This window comes from Cervus elaphus, chromosome 5, assembly GCF_910594005.1.
Source record: "Cervus elaphus chromosome 5, mCerEla1.1, whole genome shotgun sequence".
Classification (NCBI taxonomy): domain Eukaryota; kingdom Metazoa; phylum Chordata; class Mammalia; order Artiodactyla; family Cervidae; genus Cervus; species Cervus elaphus.
The window spans coordinates 16,879,812-16,899,070 of record NC_057819.1 but is presented as its reverse complement, the minus strand read 5'-3'; the positions used below and the strand labels follow the sequence as shown (position 1 = coordinate 16,899,070).

At 43.6% G+C, this 19,259-nt stretch overlaps 1 protein-coding gene across 2 annotated transcripts in view; it reads right to left on the bottom strand.

Moving 5' to 3' along the window:
• Nucleotides 1–13,184: 13,184 nt before the first annotated feature.
• Nucleotides 13,185–19,259, bottom strand: part of TMEM233 (transmembrane protein 233) — a 44,444-nt gene continuing 38,369 nt past the window's right edge. For both annotated transcript variants that reach the window (XM_043901808.1, XM_043901809.1), the window contains exon 3: nt 13,185–15,179. In XM_043901808.1, the coding sequence (XP_043757743.1) occupies nt 15,173–15,179 (7 nt within the window). In that variant the 3' untranslated portion in view covers nt 13,185–15,172. The remainder of the gene's footprint in view (nt 15,180–19,259) is intronic.

Genomic DNA, 19,259 nt, shown 5'->3' with positions numbered 1-19,259 from the left:
TGCCATGGAAAAGATAGCTTGTTACTCTCAGTTCCCAAAAGGAGGGGTGGGAGGTGTGCCACACCACACACAGCCAAGAGAGGGAACCCAGAGGGTGGCCAGAGGCAGAGAGAGTGAGGGGAAAGCACGTGGAGAAAGTCCTTATTGAGATTTCTCAGAGAAGGAATGGGTGAGGCAAGGTAAGCTGCTGAGCAGGTCTAGGACTGGACAGTTGGAATAATTTTGGTGGGCTCTGGGCTATAGGGCTGGTCCCTAGTTGTACTTGGCCCTGGGATGGTCAGGGCAAAGGAATTTTGCCTCCTGGAGTATAAAAGCCAGAGAAAGGAAGTAGTTCAGAATATGGGCTTTTGAACTGTTGGTTTAATATGCAAGTCATTTAGTTAACTTGCCTAAATCACTTGTATATTCTAGGCAAGTCATTTACCATCACTAGGAATTAGTTGGGAGGGGAAGTCTCTCCCTGGTCTCTGGTCCCAAGATGTCCTAAAATGTAGACAATTAAAAATGATTAATACATATACAGAAATAAAACCTACCATTTAAACCGTTTTGATGATGTTGATCTAGTCGCTAAGTCGTATCCAACTCTTGCGACCCCAAGGATTGTAGCCCATCAGGCTTCTCTGTCCACGGGATTCTCCAGGCAAGAATACTGGAGTGGGTTGCCATTCCCTTCTCCATTAAACTGTTTAAGTGGCATTAAATACATTCACATTGTTGTGCAATCATCACAACCATCCATCTCCAGAACTCTTTTCGTCTTGCAAAACAAACTCTGTACCTGTGAACTCCCTGTTCCCTCTTTCTTGAAGCCCCTGGCAACTACTATTCTACTTTCTGTCTGTATGAATTTGACTACTTAAGTACCTCCATATGAGTGGAATCACAATAGTTATCCTTTGTGACTGGCTTATTTCACTTAAACATGATGCCTTCAGGGTTCATCCATGTTGTAGCATGTGCCAGAATTTCCTCTCTTTTTGAGGCTGAATAATATTCCATTAGGTGTATACTACATTTTGATTATCTATTCATCCATTGATGGATACTTGGGTTATGTCTATCTTTCAGCTATTATAATAATGCTACAATGAACACTGGTTTACAAATATCTTTTTGGGACCCTGATTTCAATTCTTTTTGGCATATACCTGGAAGTGGGATTGCTGGATCATATGTTAGCTCCATTTTTATGTATTTATTTATTTCAGAGGAACTGCCATACTGCTTTCATAAGGGCTGCGCCAGTTTCTTGGAGAAGGCACTGGCACCCCACTCCAGTACTCTGGCCTGGACAATCCCATGGACGGAGGAGCCTGGTGGGCTGCAGCCCATGGGGTCGCTAAGAGTCGGACACAACTGAGCGACTTCACTCTCACTTTCATGCACTGGAGAAGGAAATGGCAATCCACTCCAGTGTTCTTGCTTGGAGAATCCCAGGGACAGGGAAACCTGATGGGCTGCAGTCTGTGGGGTCGCACAGGGTCGGACATGACTGAAGTGATTTAGCAGCAGCACCGGCACCAGTTTCTATTGCTATCACCATGTACTATAGTTCTAATTTCTCCACATTCTCCTATATTTTCTTCAGAAGTTTTATCGTTTTAGGTTTTACATCTAGATCTAATCCATTTTCAGTCAACTTATATGTATGGTATGAGGCATGGGTTGAGGTTCATTCTTTAGCACAAGGGTATCTAATTGTTCTAACATTTTTGTTTTTCATCTTGGACTTTCACAAATAAAATTGCTATCATATACCCATACAACTTAAGCTTTCCCAGTGGCTCATTGGTAAAGAATCCACCTGCAATTCAGGAGACACAGGTTTGATCCCTGAGTCTGGAAGATCCCCTGGAGGAGGGCATAGCAACCCATTCCAGTATTCTTGCCTGGAGAATCCCATGGACAGAAGAACCTGGTGGGCTACAGTCCATAGGGTCTCAAAGAGTTGGACATGACTGAAGCAATTATGTTTGGGATTACTTTATCACAGCCTCCTCAAAACTGAATATTATCAAGGCCTCCCTGGTGGCTCAGTGGCAAATAATCCACCTGCAAATGCAGGAGATGGGGGTTTGGTCTCTGGGCCAGGAAGATCCCACATGCTCTGGCACAACTAAGCCTGCACACCATCCTACCGAGCCTGTATCCCAGAGCTGGTGAGTGGCAGCCGCTGAGCCTGTGTGTCCGAGAGCCTGCGCTCTGCAACAGAGAAGCCACCACAGTGAGGGGGCTGCCCCGTGGCTCAGCTGGAAACGAATCCGCCAGCAATGCGGGAGACCTGGGCTCCATTCCTGGGTTGGGAAGACCCCCTGGAGAAGGGAAAGACTACCCACTCCAGTATTCTAGCCTGGAGAATTCCATGGACTGTATAGTCCATGGGGTCGCAAAGAGTGGGACCTGATTGAGCGACCTTCACTTTCACCATGATGAGAAGCATGCACACCACACGTAGAGAGTAGCCCCTGCTCTCCACAACTAGAGAAAAGCCCGCACAGTAACCAAGACCCAGCGCAGCCAAAAATTAAAAAACAAACAAAAAACCCAACCTGAACAATATCACATTAAATTTTTTTTCGCAGCCTCATCAGTAAAAATGGTATTTCCTTGTTTTGCTATATATTTGCTGATTTGTGAATTAGGTAGACCAACTTTTCATTAATGGTCACTCATACTTTGGGGCTTCCCTGGTGGCTCAGTTGTAAAGAATCCATCTGCCAGTGCAGGAGATGTGGGTTTGATCCCTGGGTTGGGAAGATCCCCTGGAGAAGGGAACGGCAAACCACTCTAGTATTCTTGCCTCAGAAATCCCACGGACAGAGGAGCCTGGGAGGCTATGGTCCACGGGGTGCAAAAGGTTGGACATGACTTAATGACAACAACAACTTATACTTTACCTAGGTTAAAAAAAATCTTTTATTAAAATAATAAAATTAATAAAAGCTAATATTTATTGAACAACTTCAGAGGCAAGTCGTATAGATAATCCCTCCCCTTTTGCTAAAACATTTATCTCAGGGATGTGCTTGTAAGCCAGAACTATGCTAACCTGGATTCTCACATGACGCTATGACATGTTACCGTGAGAAAGAAGAGCAGGGTATTTGTCTGCTGGTTTGGGTAGAGAGGCCTTCCTTCTCTCAGGACATTGATGAGGAACTTCTTAGCTCGAGATGCTCCTTTCATAAGGGAAGTTTGAGGACAATGAATTATACACAAAAGAGAAAAGAACTGAGAGAATCAAAGAGAACCAGAGCCATACTCTGCTGACTTCACTGATACTCTGAATCAAATTAACCTTGACGTTTGTCCTCTGTCTGAAATTCTCCATTATGAAAACCAGTAACTTCTCTTGCTGTTTAAGTCAATTGGATTTTCTGTTGCTTACAACCAAAAAGCATTCTAAAACATACACTCAATTTAGCTCTTATTCTTTTTTCTGGGCCATGTCATGCAGGATCTTAGTTTCCCAATCAGGAATCAAAGTCGTGCTCCCTGCAGTAGAAAAGCAGAGTCTTAACCACTGGACCGCCAGGGAAGTCTGTATTCTTAATTGCAGCATGCAGGATCTCAAGTCTTCACTGCAGCAGTCAGGATCTTTAGTTGTGGCATGTGGGATTTAATTCCCTGATTAGGGATCAAACCTGGGCCCTCTGCATTGGGAGCATGGAGTCTTAGACCACTAGGGAAGACCCTATTTTTAAACATTAGGAATGTAGTAGATTTTTCTTCTATGGATATCAATTATTGAACATAGAAAATAAATTTTAGACATGAAAGTGAGACCTCAGAGCTTTTTAAATATTTGATAAGATCCAAGAGGAAAAAAAATGTGTTGTAGTTACCACAAATCTGTTCTAAAAGTTCAGCCCACACAAATTTATGTCAAACTTGCAACTAATTAGAGAAAACGGGAAAGAGGTAATTAAGTCATTTCATTCTGTTATCTGTAATAAGTAGCTTTGTTATTTTTTCTTAGTTATGAACTAAAAGATGAGAGTCGATTTATGATTTATGGGAGTTAGTTTAATGATGTGATTAAGAATATGCATGTCAGAATCAAACTGGCTGGCTCAAATCCTAACACTTTGCAGTTGTGTGACCTTGAACAAGTTACTTAACTTCTCTGAGCCTCAGTTCCCACAAAGGCAAAGATGAATTAATACTAGTACTTATATTTAGGGTTGTCAATGGCATCTGAGTGAAAGTACATTTTAAGGGTTTAGCAGAATACTTGGCAGATCAGTTCAGTTCAGTCACTCAGTCATGTCAGAACTCTTTGCAACCCCATGGATGGCAGCATGCCAGGTTTCCCTGTCCATCACCAACTCCCAGAGCTTGCTCAAACTCATGTCCATTGAGTCTGTGATGCCATCCAACCATCTCATCCTCCATTGTCCCCTTCTCCTCCCACCTTCAATCTTTCCCAACATCAGGGTCTTCTCAAATAAGTCAGTCCTTCGCATCACGTGGCCAAAGTACTGGAGCTTCTGCTTTAGCATCAGTCCTTCCAGTGAATATTCAGGGTTGACTTCCTTTAGGATTGACTGGTTTGATCTTCTTGCAGTTGGAGGGACTCTCAAGAGTCTTCTCCAACACCACAGTTCAAAAGCATCAACTCTTCGGTGCTTAGCTTTCTTCATAGTCCAACTCTCATATCCATACATGACTACTGGAAAAACCATAGTTTTGACTAGACAGACCTTTGTTGGCAAAGTAATGTCTCTTTTTATTTTTATTTTTTTCTGCTTTTTAATATGCTGTCTAGGTTGGTCATAGCTTTTCTTCCAAGGAGCAAGCATCTTTTAATTTCATGGCTGTGGTCACCATCTGCAGTGATTGTGGAGGCCAAGAAAATAAAGTCTGCCACTGTTTTGTTACCCCATCTACTTGCCATGAAGTGATGGGACCAGATGCCATGATCTTAGTTTCTGAATGTTGAGTTTTAAATCAACTTTTTCACTCTCCTCTTTTACTTTCATCAAGAGGCTCTTTAGTTCTTCGCTTTATGCCATAAGGGTGGTGTCATCTGCATATCTGAGGTTATTGATATTTCTCCTGACAATCTTGATTCCAGCTTGTGCTTCATCCAGCCCAGCATTTTACATGATGTACTCTGCATATAAGTTAAATAAACAGGGTGACAGTATACAGCCTTGACATACTCCTTTCCCAATTTGGAACCAGTCCATTGTTCCATGTTCAGTTTTAACTGTTGCTTCTTGACCTGCATACAGATTTTCAAGGAGGCAGGTAAGGTGGTCTGGTACTCGATCTCTTGAAGAATTTTCCACAGTTTGTTGTGATCCACACAGTCAAAGGCTTTGGTGCAGTCAATAAAGCAGAGGTAGATATTTTTCTGGAACTCTCTTGCTTTTTCTATGATCCAATGGATGTTGGTAATTTGATCTCTGGTTCCTCTGCCTTTTCTAAATCCAGCTTGAACATCTGGAAGGTCTCGGTTCACAGATTGTTGAAGCTTTGCCTGGAGAATTTTGAGCATTACTTTGCTAGCATGTGAGATGAGTGCAATTGTGATAGTTCGAACATTCTCTGGCATTGACTTTCTTTGGATTGGAATGAAAACCGACCTTTTCTAATCCTATGCCACTGCTGAGTTTTCCAAAGTTGCTGGCATATTGAGTGCAGCACTTTAACAGCATCATCTCTTTGGATTTGAAATAGCTCAGCTGGAGGTCCACCACCTCCACTAGGTTTGTTCGAAGAGATGCTTCTTAAGGCCCACTTGACTTTGGACTCCAGGATGTCTGGCTCTAGGCATCTGACTTGGCAGATAGTGAGCCATAATACTATTATTATTATAGTTATTCATTTTTTCTTTTAATGGTTAAACAACTTCTTCGGCGGCAAAAGAGCTATTTTGAGAATTGTAGAATATGGAGAGACTGAAGAACAAACCTTATTTAGCCAGATGCTGTCTTCCTCAGTCACTGAGGTTTTACTGTCTTCTCTGGGATTGCAAAGAGTTAGAAATGACTAAGCGTGCATGCATACACACACACACACACACACACACACACAACTTTTGCAGTTTCCAAGGAAAAGAGATGCTACACTGCTTTTGAGCACTTTAAGGCCAGAACTGAGTCCTGGTGTGAGTTATCTCGAAAATAACCCTGGAAATCAGCCAATAAGTCTGTTCAAAGGCAACAGACTGTAATTTAGTGCTTTGGACTAGTGGCTAGTGGCAAGTAGTCATGTTGGGAGCTGGAGCTTTGGAAACAGACTAAAAGTGTGAAAAGTGTTAATTGCTCAGTCGTGTCCAACTCTTTGTGGCCCCATGGACTATAGCCTACCAGGCTCCTCTTTCCATGGGATTCTTCAGGCAAGAATACTGGAGTGGGTTGTCATTCCCTTCTCCAGGGGGATCTTCCCAACCCAAGGATCGAACCTGTGTCTCCTGCATTGGCAGGCAGATTCTTTACTGTCTGAGGCACCAGGGAAGCCCCAACTATGCAAGTTCAAATCCTACCTCTACCACTTTCTCCTCATGGGACCTTAGGCAAGTTACTTAACCTTCCCACACCTCAGTTTCCTTGTTGGTGGACAATAAATAGTGGCTTCCTCAGTTGGTTCTTGAGATGAATATATGGCACAGAGTGCTTAGAACAGTGTCTGGCATAATAAGCCCTTAAAAAGCATCAGCTCCATTTCTGTTTGGTTGAAAGGCAGTTATTCAAGAACCTGATGCTTCTTTTCTGATGGAGCTGTGCAGTTTCCCTCCAGCTTGTTTCTGAAGCTCATTACAGAGACACATAGGGTTATAAAAGGCAACAGAAACATGCCACTCATTAAAGGTGAACCAGTCTTGTCCATTGCTTCCACAAGGGGGCAGTCCAGACTCAAAGGAAGCCTCACAAGTCACCCACACAAGTCGGGCTTCATTTGGGTCCGTAACTTCGTGAAGTAACTTCCGGGTGTACGTGGATTTTCATAACTTCTGTTTTCTAATCCAGCATTAATAAGTGATCAAGGAATTAGGGAGAATGTTTGACGACAGGACTTTGAACCAATTCCTTGGTGAATCACATCTTCCTTCTGAAATCAGGTTTAGGGGACTTCCCTCCTGGTCCAGTGGCTGAGACTCCATGGTCCCGATGCAGGGGGTCTGGGTTTGATCCCTGGTCAGGGAACTAGACCATATGCTACAACTAAGAGTTCACATGCTGCAACTAAAGATCCTGTGTGCTGCAACTAAGACCCAATACAGCCAAATAAATAAATAAAATAAAGAAAAACCAACCCAAATCAAATTTAAATCTGATAATAAAGTAAAAAATGATGGGGTAACTTTTGGTTCTGTTCTCTTTCCCCCTTTCTCCCTTATTCATTATTTATTTATTCATTCTTACAGACAACAAATAATTACGAAAAACCTTCCAAATGCCAGGCACCAAGAATGCAGAGGTGAAAAAGATTAACATGGTTCCTGCTCTCCTAGGGGCTGATAGTCTTTGAGAAAGACAATTTTTGAAAAAAATGACCCTTACACAATTGACTATTGTATCTACCACCGTGATAAGACCTCAAAGTAAAACTGCAGGCTGTGTGAGCAGGCAAAGGGAGACCCCAATGTTCTTGAAAAATTGGCATATTCGAGGCTTCCTTGAATATAAGAATTGACCCTGAGGCAAAGGAGTGAACATTATAAAGGAAGGGGACTTGGGAAGAATGGTTTACTCACTGAACAATATTTGTAGGTTATCTGTTGTGGGCTACATCCTTTTCTAGGTATGGAGGAAATTTAAAAGAGTGATATGCTAATGAGGGACCAGAAGTGGGTGGCTGCCTTTGACAGGGGTTAGCTCATCTCTTTCTGAGAAGCTGAGACCTGGGGGAAGAGGAAGAGCCAGTCTTGTGAAAATCTGGGAAACAGTGTTATGGGCAGAGGAAACAGCACATATAAGGGCCCCATAGTGGGAATGGTCTTGGCAAGTTTGGGGAACAGCCAGTGGGCCAGTGAGTGGCTATAGCAGAGGGAAGTATGGGCAGTGGTAGGCGATGACATGGATCACAGCCTTGTTCTAACTCAATGAAACTATGAGCTATGCTGTGTAGGGCCACTCAAGATGGATGGGTCATGGTTGAGAGTTCTGACAAAATGTGGTCCACTGGAGAAGGGAATGGTAAACCACTTCAGCATTCTTGCCTTGAGAACCCCTTAGAACTGCGGCGTTGGAGAAGACTCTTGAGAGTCCTTTGGACTGCAAGGAGATCAAATCAGTCAGTCCTAAAGGAAATCAACCTTGAATATTCATTGGAAGGACTGTTGTTGAAGCTCCAATACTTGGGCCATCTGAAGCGAAGAGCTGACTCACTGGAAAAGACCCTGATACTGGGAAAAACTGAAGGCAGGAGCAGAAGGGGGAAGACAGAGGATGAGATGGTTGGATGGCATCACTGACTCGATGGACACGAGTTTGAGCAAACTCCAGGAGATGGTGAAGGACAGGGAAACCTGGTGTGCTGCAGTCTGTGGGGTTACAAAGAGTTGGACATGACTGTGCAACTGAACGAACAGGAGATGACATCTAAGAGGCAGCAAAGGTCTGATTTTGGAGGCCGTGGTAAAAGTTTGGGTTTTAACTGCATGGAAGGCCATTGGGTGGATGGGTTGGGTTTCAGCAGAGGAACGTGGTCCCCTTTAGGTTTTGAGATCACTCTGATCTGAAGTGAGGTGCTGATGCTGGAGGAGGATGAATGTGAAAGCAGGGTATGGAAGGCAGAATAAAGAACCCCCAAAGACATCCCAGGAACCTGTGTTAGGTTCAGTCAGTGAAGTTGCTCAGTCGTGTCTGACTCTTTGCAATCCCTTGAACTGTAGCCTACCAGGCTCCTCCATCCATGGAATTTTCCAGGCAAGAGTACTGGAGTGGATTGCCATTTCCTTCTCCAGGGGATCTTCCCAACCCGGGGATCGAACCCAGGTCTCCCGAATTGCAGGCAGACGCTTTACCATCTGAGCTACCAGGGAAGCCCCTTGTATTAGGTTACACAACAGAAAAGAAAGAAAGATAATGCTAAGTCATGTCCAACTCTTGCAACCTATGGACTGTAGCCTGCCAGGCTCCTCCGTTCATGGGATTCTCCAAGCAAGAATACTGGAGTGGGTTGCCATTTCCTTCTCCAGGGGATCTTCCTAACCCAGGAATTGAACCCAGGTCTCCAGTATTGCAGGCAGGCTCTTCACAGACTGAGCTATGCAGGAACACAACAAAGGAATTTAAGTGGCAGATGGAATTAAGATTGCTAACCAGCTGCCTTTAAATTACAGAGATTATCCTGGTTATCTGGGTGGGTCCAATGTTATCATAAGGGTACTTAGATGGGGAAGAGGAGGGCAAAGGAGTCAGAACCAGAGAGATGACATGTGCGAAACAGTCTAGTGGCCTTTGCTGATTTTGAAGATGCGAGGAGGCCAGGAAGCAAGAAATGAGGGTGGCCTCCAGAGGGTGGAAAAGTCAAGCAAAGGGATTTTCCCTGAGAGCCTGTAGGGAGGAATGCAAGCCTGCCAGCAGCTTGATTTTTGCCCAGTGAGATCTGTTGCAGATGTTTAACCTCCAAAACAGTAAGATAATAAATATGGACTTTGGGACTTCCCTGGTGGTCCAGTTGTTAACACTCCATGCTCCCAATGCAGGGGGCCTGGATTCCAGCCCTGGTCAGGGAACTAGATCTGACAAAAACTAGATCTGCAACTAAAAGCCCACATGCTAGGTCTTCCCTGGTGGTGGGATCTGCCTGCCAATGCAGGACAGATTAAGGTCTAATCCTTAATCTGGGAGGATCCCACCTGCCAAGGGGCAACTAAGCTGGTGCACCACAAGCACTGAAGCCTGAGTGCCCTAGAGCCCAAGCTCTGCAACAAGAGAAGTCACTGCAATGAGAAGACCATGCACTGCAACAAAGAGCAGCCCTTGCTCACCGCAACTAGAGACAGCCAGGACACAGCAATGAAGACTCAATGCAGCCAAAAATAAATAAATAATTAAATTTTAAAAAGAGCCCACAGGCTGCAACTAAAGACTCCACACACCACAACTAAGACCCAGTGAACCAACTGTGTGTGTGCGCTTAGTTGCTCAGTCGTGTCTGACTCTTTGCGACCCTATGGAGCCCAGCAGGCTCTTCTGTCCATGGAATTCTCCAGGCAAGACTACTGAAGTAGGTTGCCATTTCCTTCTCCAGGGGCATCTTCCCAACCCAGGGATCGAACCTGGGTGTCCTGCATTACAGGCAGATTCTTTAATGTCTGAGCCACCAGGGAAGCCAAATAAATAAAAATAAATAAATAAGAAAGAAATGTGGATTGTTTTCAAGTCACCAAGTTTCTAGTCTTTGTAATAGCATCGATCAGAAACACACAGGAAGACCTCTAAGAAGACTACTGTCATTGTTTGGATGAGCTTTGGTAATGGCTTAAGAAATATCTACCTTACCTACTAAACGGTGGGATCAGCCTTAGGCCCTCTTCCATGCTGGCCGTCAAGTTGCCCCTTGCCCCTCTGTCACCTTTACAGAGGCAGGACTTGGCCTTTCCTGAGTTCCTGTCAATATCCTCGCTCCAGAGCACAAGCAGTCCCCATACATGGGATTCCATGTCACCCAGTGGAATCTGCACTTGGTGCTGGTGCCAGGAGCAGATGGCTCGGGAAAACTAAAGGGCAGGGCACCTTGGTGAACCGGCGTGTGGTTATACGCTTTGACTGGACCGTCACAGATCTGACCCGACCACTCATCCAAGGTCTAGAACAGGTTCACAAGATGAAACGCAGGTTTACCTGACACACACACAAAAGCACTGAGTCAACTCTGTACTTCCCTCTCCTGACCTTCAATAAATTAATCTGTTGAAACAATCAATCAATCAATCTATTGGAAAGGAAATTCCTTCTTTCTGTGGCCTTCTCTAGGGATGGATGGGTGATGCCTTGGTATCAAGCATCTTTGTATTTGTCAAACTGGAATTCAAAGTGTCTTGATCCAGAGACCTATTTTTAATAGGGTAACTCTCCAGGCTCAAACATTCAACATCCATGAATAATTTTTTTTAAGGATTGGTAGTAACCAATGAGGGCTTCCCTGGTGGCTCAGATGGTAAAGCGTCTGCCCGCAATGCAGGAGACCCGGGTTCGATCCCTGGGTCAGGAAGATCCCCTGGAGAAGGAAATGGCAACCCACTCTGTTACTCTTGCCTGGAAAATTCCATGGACGGAGGAGCCTGGTAGGTTACAGTCCATGGGGTCACAAAGAGTCGGACACGACTGAGCGACTTCACTCACTCACTCACTCACTCAGTAACCAATGAATGTGGACACTATCTTAGAATGTTTTAAAAAAAATCAGCAACCCAAGACAGTCCCTTATATTTAGAAGCCTGAATCTAGGGTTACATATCAAGATACATGTACAACGCTATTTTGCTGAATGCAGCTGTCATAGTGTGGGCCAGAGATAATTTGAGATTCAGGAGCTGAGGCCAGCAATTTTATGTCTGCATCTGCTTCTGCCCGTAACTTGCGGGTAAAGACAGGGCCCCTTCAAAGGCTGTAGTCAAATCACCCTTAGCAAAGCACAGATCATCGGGTCAGGGACATTCCCTCCCTGAGGCTTCGCCCCCGGAGACAGTCAGTGCTCCCTTCTGCAAAGGGACTGCATGACACTGTTCCTTACCTCTGCCTTGGCACTCTCACATGTCCTTCTGTTTCTCTATGTGCCTGTTCCCCACTAGCCTGATAACTGTTCCCAGGGGTCTCTATCCTATTGGAATCTCCAAAGTCTAGCACAGTTTCTATGGTTGAACAAGTGCTCTGTCAATAAAGATCTGATGAGGAAATGGAGGGGAGGGACAGCACAACGGGGAAATTGTCTGGAAAGCTAGCAGATGACTTTTACCCTGCTTGTGACAGGCATAGTAAGAAGCAGCCTGCTTAAAGCAGACAGTGGTTGTTTGTTTTTTTTTTTTTTTTTTCCTGTTCAGCATCTGTCTCTCCTTTCTTCTGGTAAAAAGCACTTTGGTTTTCCTTTGGGAAACCACCCTTCTCACACTCTCAATCCATAAAGTTTGGGTGGAGTTGACTTCACCCTCTGTTTCACTGGCTGAATTGTGACTCATTTCCCGCCAGAGAGGGCAACACACAGCCTTGGACACTGTGTCACTCTGTGTTGGAAAGGAGGGCCACACCTGTGTGTTAATGGCTGGTATCCTAATGGTTTGGTTCCTGCTCCAGATCAATCATGCATTACTTCAAATTGAAACTTTTTTTTTCTCCTTGTAACTATTATGGCAGAGTTACTTTATTTCCATAGACATTGCTTAGCTGGTAGGAAGAAATCTGAAGATGCTGGCAGATGCTGTGCCTCTGTGAAACCAAAATGTGCTCAGGAAGCTGAGAAGTAGATAAGGGAGATATTCTTAACAATGCTGAACACCAAGACCCAGCCATACCTGAAGTTATCTCTGGAATTTTCATTTTCAACTATATGAACAAGTAAACTCTCTGCTATAGACTTTTTTTTTTTTTTTTGGTCACTGTCTGCTGAAACAGTCCCCTGGCTCTTGGCCAACCCATTTTCTAACTGTGCTTTCTAGAGTGAAGCAGGGGTGATCTGAGTCCTGCAGAAGAAGACCATCACCTCACTCTGTCAACACTGAAACTCTGTCAGGACTTGGGGGACTGGAAAAAAAAATCAGACCCTCATCTTGAGCCCAGAGCTCTCTGACTTTAGTGGGGCCAACACTTTCGATGCCACCTAGAAGGGCACTTCAGGCCATAAGCTAGATATGAGTTGATACCTTGCTAGCCCAACCCTCGGACTTCCCTGGTGGCTCAGATGGTAAAGCGACTGCCTGCAATGTGGGAGACCTGGGTTCAATCCCTGGGTCAGGAAGATCTAGAGAAGGAAATGGCACCCCACTCCAGTATTCTTGCTTGGCAAATCCCATGGACGGAGGAACCTGGTAGGCTACAGTCCATGGACTCACAAAGAGTCGGACTCAACTGAGTGACTTCACTTTCACTTCTTTCTTTTGCCCAACCCTCAGCCTCTCTGTGGTCTTCCCTGAGGCTGGAATGAATGAGCCTGTTATGGTTACGGGAGGTCTCAAGAAGGTTGGGAACCGCAAGAAAACACAATGTATGCACCATGGTAGACCAGCTTTCTTAAAACCATTTTTATTCTGCCTCTCAGCAACACTTAATTTGATTTGGATAAAAAATCAGGAAGCCGAATACAAACAAACAGAAAACAAGGTGTGTGGAACAGAAATCAAGATCCATTTACTGGAATGATGCTAGGATCTCTGTGTGCTAAGAATCGGTATTCCTGGTTCATGTCCTCCTGGGACAAGTACTGGCTCATGACGGATGTCTGGGTGAAATGACAGGTGGAATCCGGTGTCCACCCGTGTTTATTTTTTGTGAGGGTCCAGGGTTTTTCCCAAATGCCTGAGATCCACAATAATCTAAGAACAATGCTTTGTATTTGTGTAACAATGAGAATTTTCCCTCCAAGGGCAATCGTATCTATCATGGCGATTAATTCTCACACTGACCACTCTGAGCTAAGTAGGCAGGTGTTCTTATCTCCATTTTCCAGATGAAGAAATCTGAGGCACAGAAGACTAAGAAACTTGCCTAAAATCAGCTTGCATAGATAGATAGTGGCAAAGGAGGCACTGAAACGCAGGTGTTTTGATTTAGACACTTGTTCATTCACTTAGAATAAGCTGCCTTTTTTTTTTTTTTTGCTTAGGAAGGTTATTTTCATGATTTCTAGTACTAGTTCTTGAAGTTAGTTTTAACATATACCCCCTATCACTCTGTTGTGTTAACCACTTAATATTTTCTTGGAGTCCACTTCCTTTTTTAAGTAAATGCATTTGAACAGAAAATTATATCCCTAAGTGGAGACTCATAAATGAAAAGTAATAAAATACACAGACTGAAAATAAAACCCACTAAGTAATTAAATTTTGTCTAAACAGAAGACTTTGAACCTGAGGTCAGCTCTTTATTAAGAAGGGGAAAAAGTCAAAGGATCACAAAGATATTGAGGACCCATGAGCACTAAACAGAGACTTTCTCTGAAATGTAATCAGGATTGAAAAAGAAAAGTGCAAATGTTCTTTGTGATTCAGTGACATTTAATCTTGTGGCTGCAAATGACTTAAAAGTTATCTTTGTGTACCACCAGTGGTATGTCTTGCACACGGGGTTAGCGTGTTCTGGCAGGCAGAATAATGGTGGCATTGTTAAACCAGTGGTCACACCTACAGGGTTTATATTTGACAGAAAAATAAATACAGTGGGTGGCACTTCCAGGTGGCATCCAGGAAAATCAAAGATCTTGCCTGAGACTTGCTAAAGAGAGAGAGAGAGATTGAAGTAAGTTCATTAAACACAGGCAGTATATTCTCAAAACTGGGATGGGAAGGATGCCCATGTACTTAAGGACTGACCACCAAGTAAATTCTCAGAGTCTGTCTGAGGTGACAAATGAGATTGTGGTCAAGTTGACCCACGGGGGATGCAAGCAAGGAGACGGAGTCAGGCGAGACTAAGGCAAAAGACCTGAGAGCTCCTTCATCCCCCTTTGATGACGGAATGGAGCTGATGGAGGAGGAGCTACCAAAGGCCAAAGTGAAGCTATGACATGTGAAAACGAAAGGAAACAAGGCACAAATTCAGCTCTATTCAATGACTTTAAATATGCTACAAATGTGCTCCACGTTGCAAACCAGCATCCTTTACTCTTCCCAAAGCTTCCCTCTCCTCCCAGATCTGGACTTCTTCCCCTATTAAAAGCAACGAAGATTTTCTGAGGCTCATCTCTGGAGAAGAGGAATGCACACATGGACACAAGGGCTTTTGATATACTGAGACAGTGAGGCTTGATTTTCTTAAGAAAAAAAAAAAATCAACGGCTTCAGCTGATCTGGCTTTGCTGCCTGGGTTTCCTAAATTTCGGACTTTGTTGCTGCTGCTGCTGTTCTTTCTGGTTTGAGTTCATTTGCCAGGGGCCTGCCGCTGGAGAGCCCTGGAGGAAAAGATCTCAGTCTGAAGTCAAGGATCCATTCCTCAAAAACTCCTCTGGGGTGTGTGTGAATGAGGTCCATCCTCCATGCTCGTGGCTGACTGCTGGCTGTTCAGGCTCTGTGTGTAAAGAGATAGAGTGAGTGAGAGAGAGAGACAGACCAACAGATGGCGGGGCGGGCGGGGGAGAGAGAGAGAGGAGAGAGAGAGAGAGGAGAGAGAGAGAGAGGAGAGAGAGAGAGAGGAGAGAGAGGAGAGCCTCTTCAGCAAGGGCTTCCTTCTTCAATGGCTAGTAGTCTAATTCACCCAGTGCTGACATGGACTAGCAGCTCTGCACACTTTGGAATCTAAGCACTGGCTTCTTTTTGAAAAATGTATTACTTGGAAACATGTTTTACATGTTGCACATGCAAAAATCCAGCTGATACAGATGTAGGCACAATCATGGCCCCTGAGGCTTTCTGAATCTTACTCTCCTCCTCAAGGGTTAGCAGCACTGTTAACATTTGGGGTGCACCCTCCAGGCATTTTCCTCTACATTTAAATCACAGCTGTAGTTAGATAGAGCATCTCAAGGAGAGACGGGAACAAGCCATGCAAATTCCAAAGGAGGAATACAATTCCAGGAAGAGGGACCAGCAAGTGCAAAGGCCCGGTGGCATGCTTGTGTTGCTCAAAGAAGAGGAATTCAGTGCAGTTGAAGCAGAGGAGGGAGGGAGTAAGGGCTGGGAGATGTGGATGGAGAAGCAGAAACAAGATCCTTTGGGGCCTTATAAAGCCATAGTAAGGGAGGTATTTTCACATTTAAATTGCAGTGTCGTATTTCATCCTATGAATGAACCAGTGTGTATTTAACTGTTCTCCCGCTCTTGGACATTTAGGATGGTTCAAGGTTTCCTCTTTTTCAAGTGGAGCTGCCATGAGCATCATTGCACATCCTTGGTTCTCATCCCTGGGCTTCACATTTGAAACATCTAGAAGACCCTAAAACCTATTGATACCCTGCCCTATCACTGGAGATTCTAATTTAACTGGTCCAGGGTGGGCCCTGGGCATTGGGGATTTTCACGTGTAGGGAGGAGAATTACTGTTTTAGGTGCCTTTTTGTGACACTGAGAAGTAGACTGCTGGGCAAGTAGGCACACAGATTTTAGAAAATGACCTTCTGAAAGACTGTCCCAATGTACTGCTCCACCAACAATGTGGTATCCAGGTCTCCACACTCTCACCAACCTTGATATTATCACGTGTGTGTGGATGTATGGACATCTAGTATTTCACTGTTAATTTGAGTTATCCAGCTACTGGAGAGATTGAGCATCTTTTTTTTTGTTTGTTTACTTTTTAAAAAACTTCTTCAGTCTTCCTTCAAATTTTTTCTTTTTTTTTGAACATCTTTTTCATGTTTATTCTGACTTCTTCATCAATATCCCACCATCTTACATCCTTTTCAAAGCAAAAATCTTCCACTGTTGATGACTTAGGTCTGACTTATCTGTATCTCAACTTATCTGAACCAACAAAGAAAGGGCTTTCTGATCTTCAGCAAACAGGTAATGTTTCCCATTTTTCATCATGGAATCATAAAAATTCTCTGAAGACACATCTGTGCAAAACAATTGCCAGGAAGGAAGCCTTACATCAGCCAATAATACAAAGAATAAGAGAGATTTGCTCTCATGCTTTTGTAAGAGCAGCTTCGTGCTTCTTATCCCTAATGATGTTTCTTCTTACTTCCCTTCTAATGCAAAGTGGGGATATGCTGAGGTCAGGAAGAACTCTTTTCAGTCTCCTTATAATGTAGAAGCTTTACCAGTAAAGAATGGGTTCATATCTGCTAACTCTGAACCTGCTAATGGGAGACAGTTATGGGATCCTTAACCTTAGAAGTCAAGTTCTTCCTTAATGGAACTTTGGAACATGATGTCTCTTATTGCTAAGAATGACAAGCAAGCATTTTTAATACGTGGTGGGAGTGTGCTTGCTTGTTTAGGTACCTACAAGACCACCCAGGTATGTAAAGTCAGTGGAAGTACAATGTATGTGTATTTAACTTACAGAAATAAACTTTCATATTTTTCAAAGAGAAAAAAAGCAACTGTTGAAATGGAGATATTGGCCACCAGGCTGCTCGATGCTTATGAGTATCAATGGGTATAGGACTCCTGTTGAGCTCAGAATGTGGTTCCAATGTTTAAACATATGACATGAGCCCTAAAAAGCCAACCACCTCAGCTGGTGTTCGCCCCAAGGAACACCATCCGTCCCCACACTGGAGGGAACACTGGCTATATTGGGCTGATCAGGAGACGCTGTGTGATTCTCAAATAGGGCACCCTCTGATATATATATATCCAAGATTAATTTTGATTATTCAAAGCTCACCTTATGCCCTGATGTTATAACTTCACCCGAGTAAGCAGCAGCTCCACTGGTTGTCATTTATTGTATTTGTGGCAGACAACACTGGTCTTCCTCACACCCAGGTTTGGTCAACTGATTTTGTGCTAAAGGAGTTCCACTGAATTCAACCAAGCATCAGACACGTGACCATGAGCATGATCACAAGGAGAGAAGAAAGAGGAGACTTGCGAGATGTGTAAACTTTCTAGGAGGTAGGGCAGGGGAAGTAGCAATCACTGAAGCTTCTCCCAGCTGGCCTAGAAATGTGAAAAAGTCCTACATTGCAGCCTACATCTACCTATTAATACATAAGACTGTTCTCCATTAGGGACTTCCCCGGTGGTCCAGTGGTTAAGATTCCATACTCCCAATGCAGGGGGCCTGGATTTGATTCCTGATCAGGGAACTAGATCCCACATGCTGCAACTAAGAATTTGCATGCCACAACTAAAGGGCCCTGTTGCTGCAAAGAAGAAAAGATCCTGCATGCCAGAACTAAGATATGGCACAGTCAAATTAAAAAAAAAAAAAAAGAATGTTCACCATTAGATGCAAAGCTTTAGTGCAGAGTTTTTACAACATGACAATACTTAGAACTAGGTTTTGCGGGTTAGCAATGCTGTGATAATGCATGTTTCAGAGCCATTCGGAATTTTGATTGCAGGTCTGGGAATCTGCATTTTCACAAGCATCCCTGCTGGATCTGTCACAGGTGAGACCTGTGCTTTGTGAAACATGACAAGAATAACCTAATCTTGCTTGAATCCTCAGATGCCAACAGAAAGTAAAAGTCTACAGACTTGTTGTTTTTGGCTAAGGATGCGAAAAATCAGGATCAATAAACAGATGGCTGCAGTATTTAAATGTTTCACCTCTGTGATTCATTTCTCTACTTTCCCTAGCAACCTGTGAACAGGGAATTTGATAACTCCAAGAGACTCCAAGTTTCTGATTCCATATGAACAGAGCACTTCTCTCCTGCCAGCTCAGCATTCTATCTCAAACTGTTGAATAAATTTGAGTTCAGTAATTCCCAGTTCTAACAGATTTGATGTCATCAAACTCTTAGCTTTCTTTGCTCCAACCACCACATGACTTACAGAGATACTCTGTAAAATTAGGATAGGTGATACAAAAAGAGATCATATTTGTGGTTACTGGAGGAAGGTTCTGAGGGGAGGGATAACTGGATGGTGGGGGTCAAAAGGTACAAACTTTATTTATAAGATAAGTACTAGGGATGTAATATATAATGCGATAAATATAACAAATGCTGCTGTGTGTTATATATGAAAGTGGTCTAAAAGAACAAATTCTGAGGATTCTCATCACAAGGAAAAAAGTTTGTTTCTTTCTGTATCTATATGAGCTGATAGGTGTTCACTAAGCTTACTGTGATAATCATTTCATGGTGTATGTAAGTCAACTCATTGTGCTGCACACCTTAAACTTACATAGTGCTGTATGTCAGTTAAATCTCGATAAAGCTGGAAGGAAAAAAAATTAGGATGAATGAGAGTTTCATATGAGCTTGGGTGAAGACTATCATGACCAGAGATTTCAGTCATTTGAGAGAGAAGAGATTGGTTATAGTTTTCTTAATAAGGGTAAGGAATATATATATACACACACATACATACACACATATACATATATACACACACATAAAGGCATGTGTGCTCAGTCTTGTCCAACTCTTTGTGACCCCGTGGACTGTAGCCCACCAGGGTCCTCTGTCTATGGGATTATCCCAACAGGAACACTGGAGTGGGTTGTTATTTCCTCTTCCAGGGGATC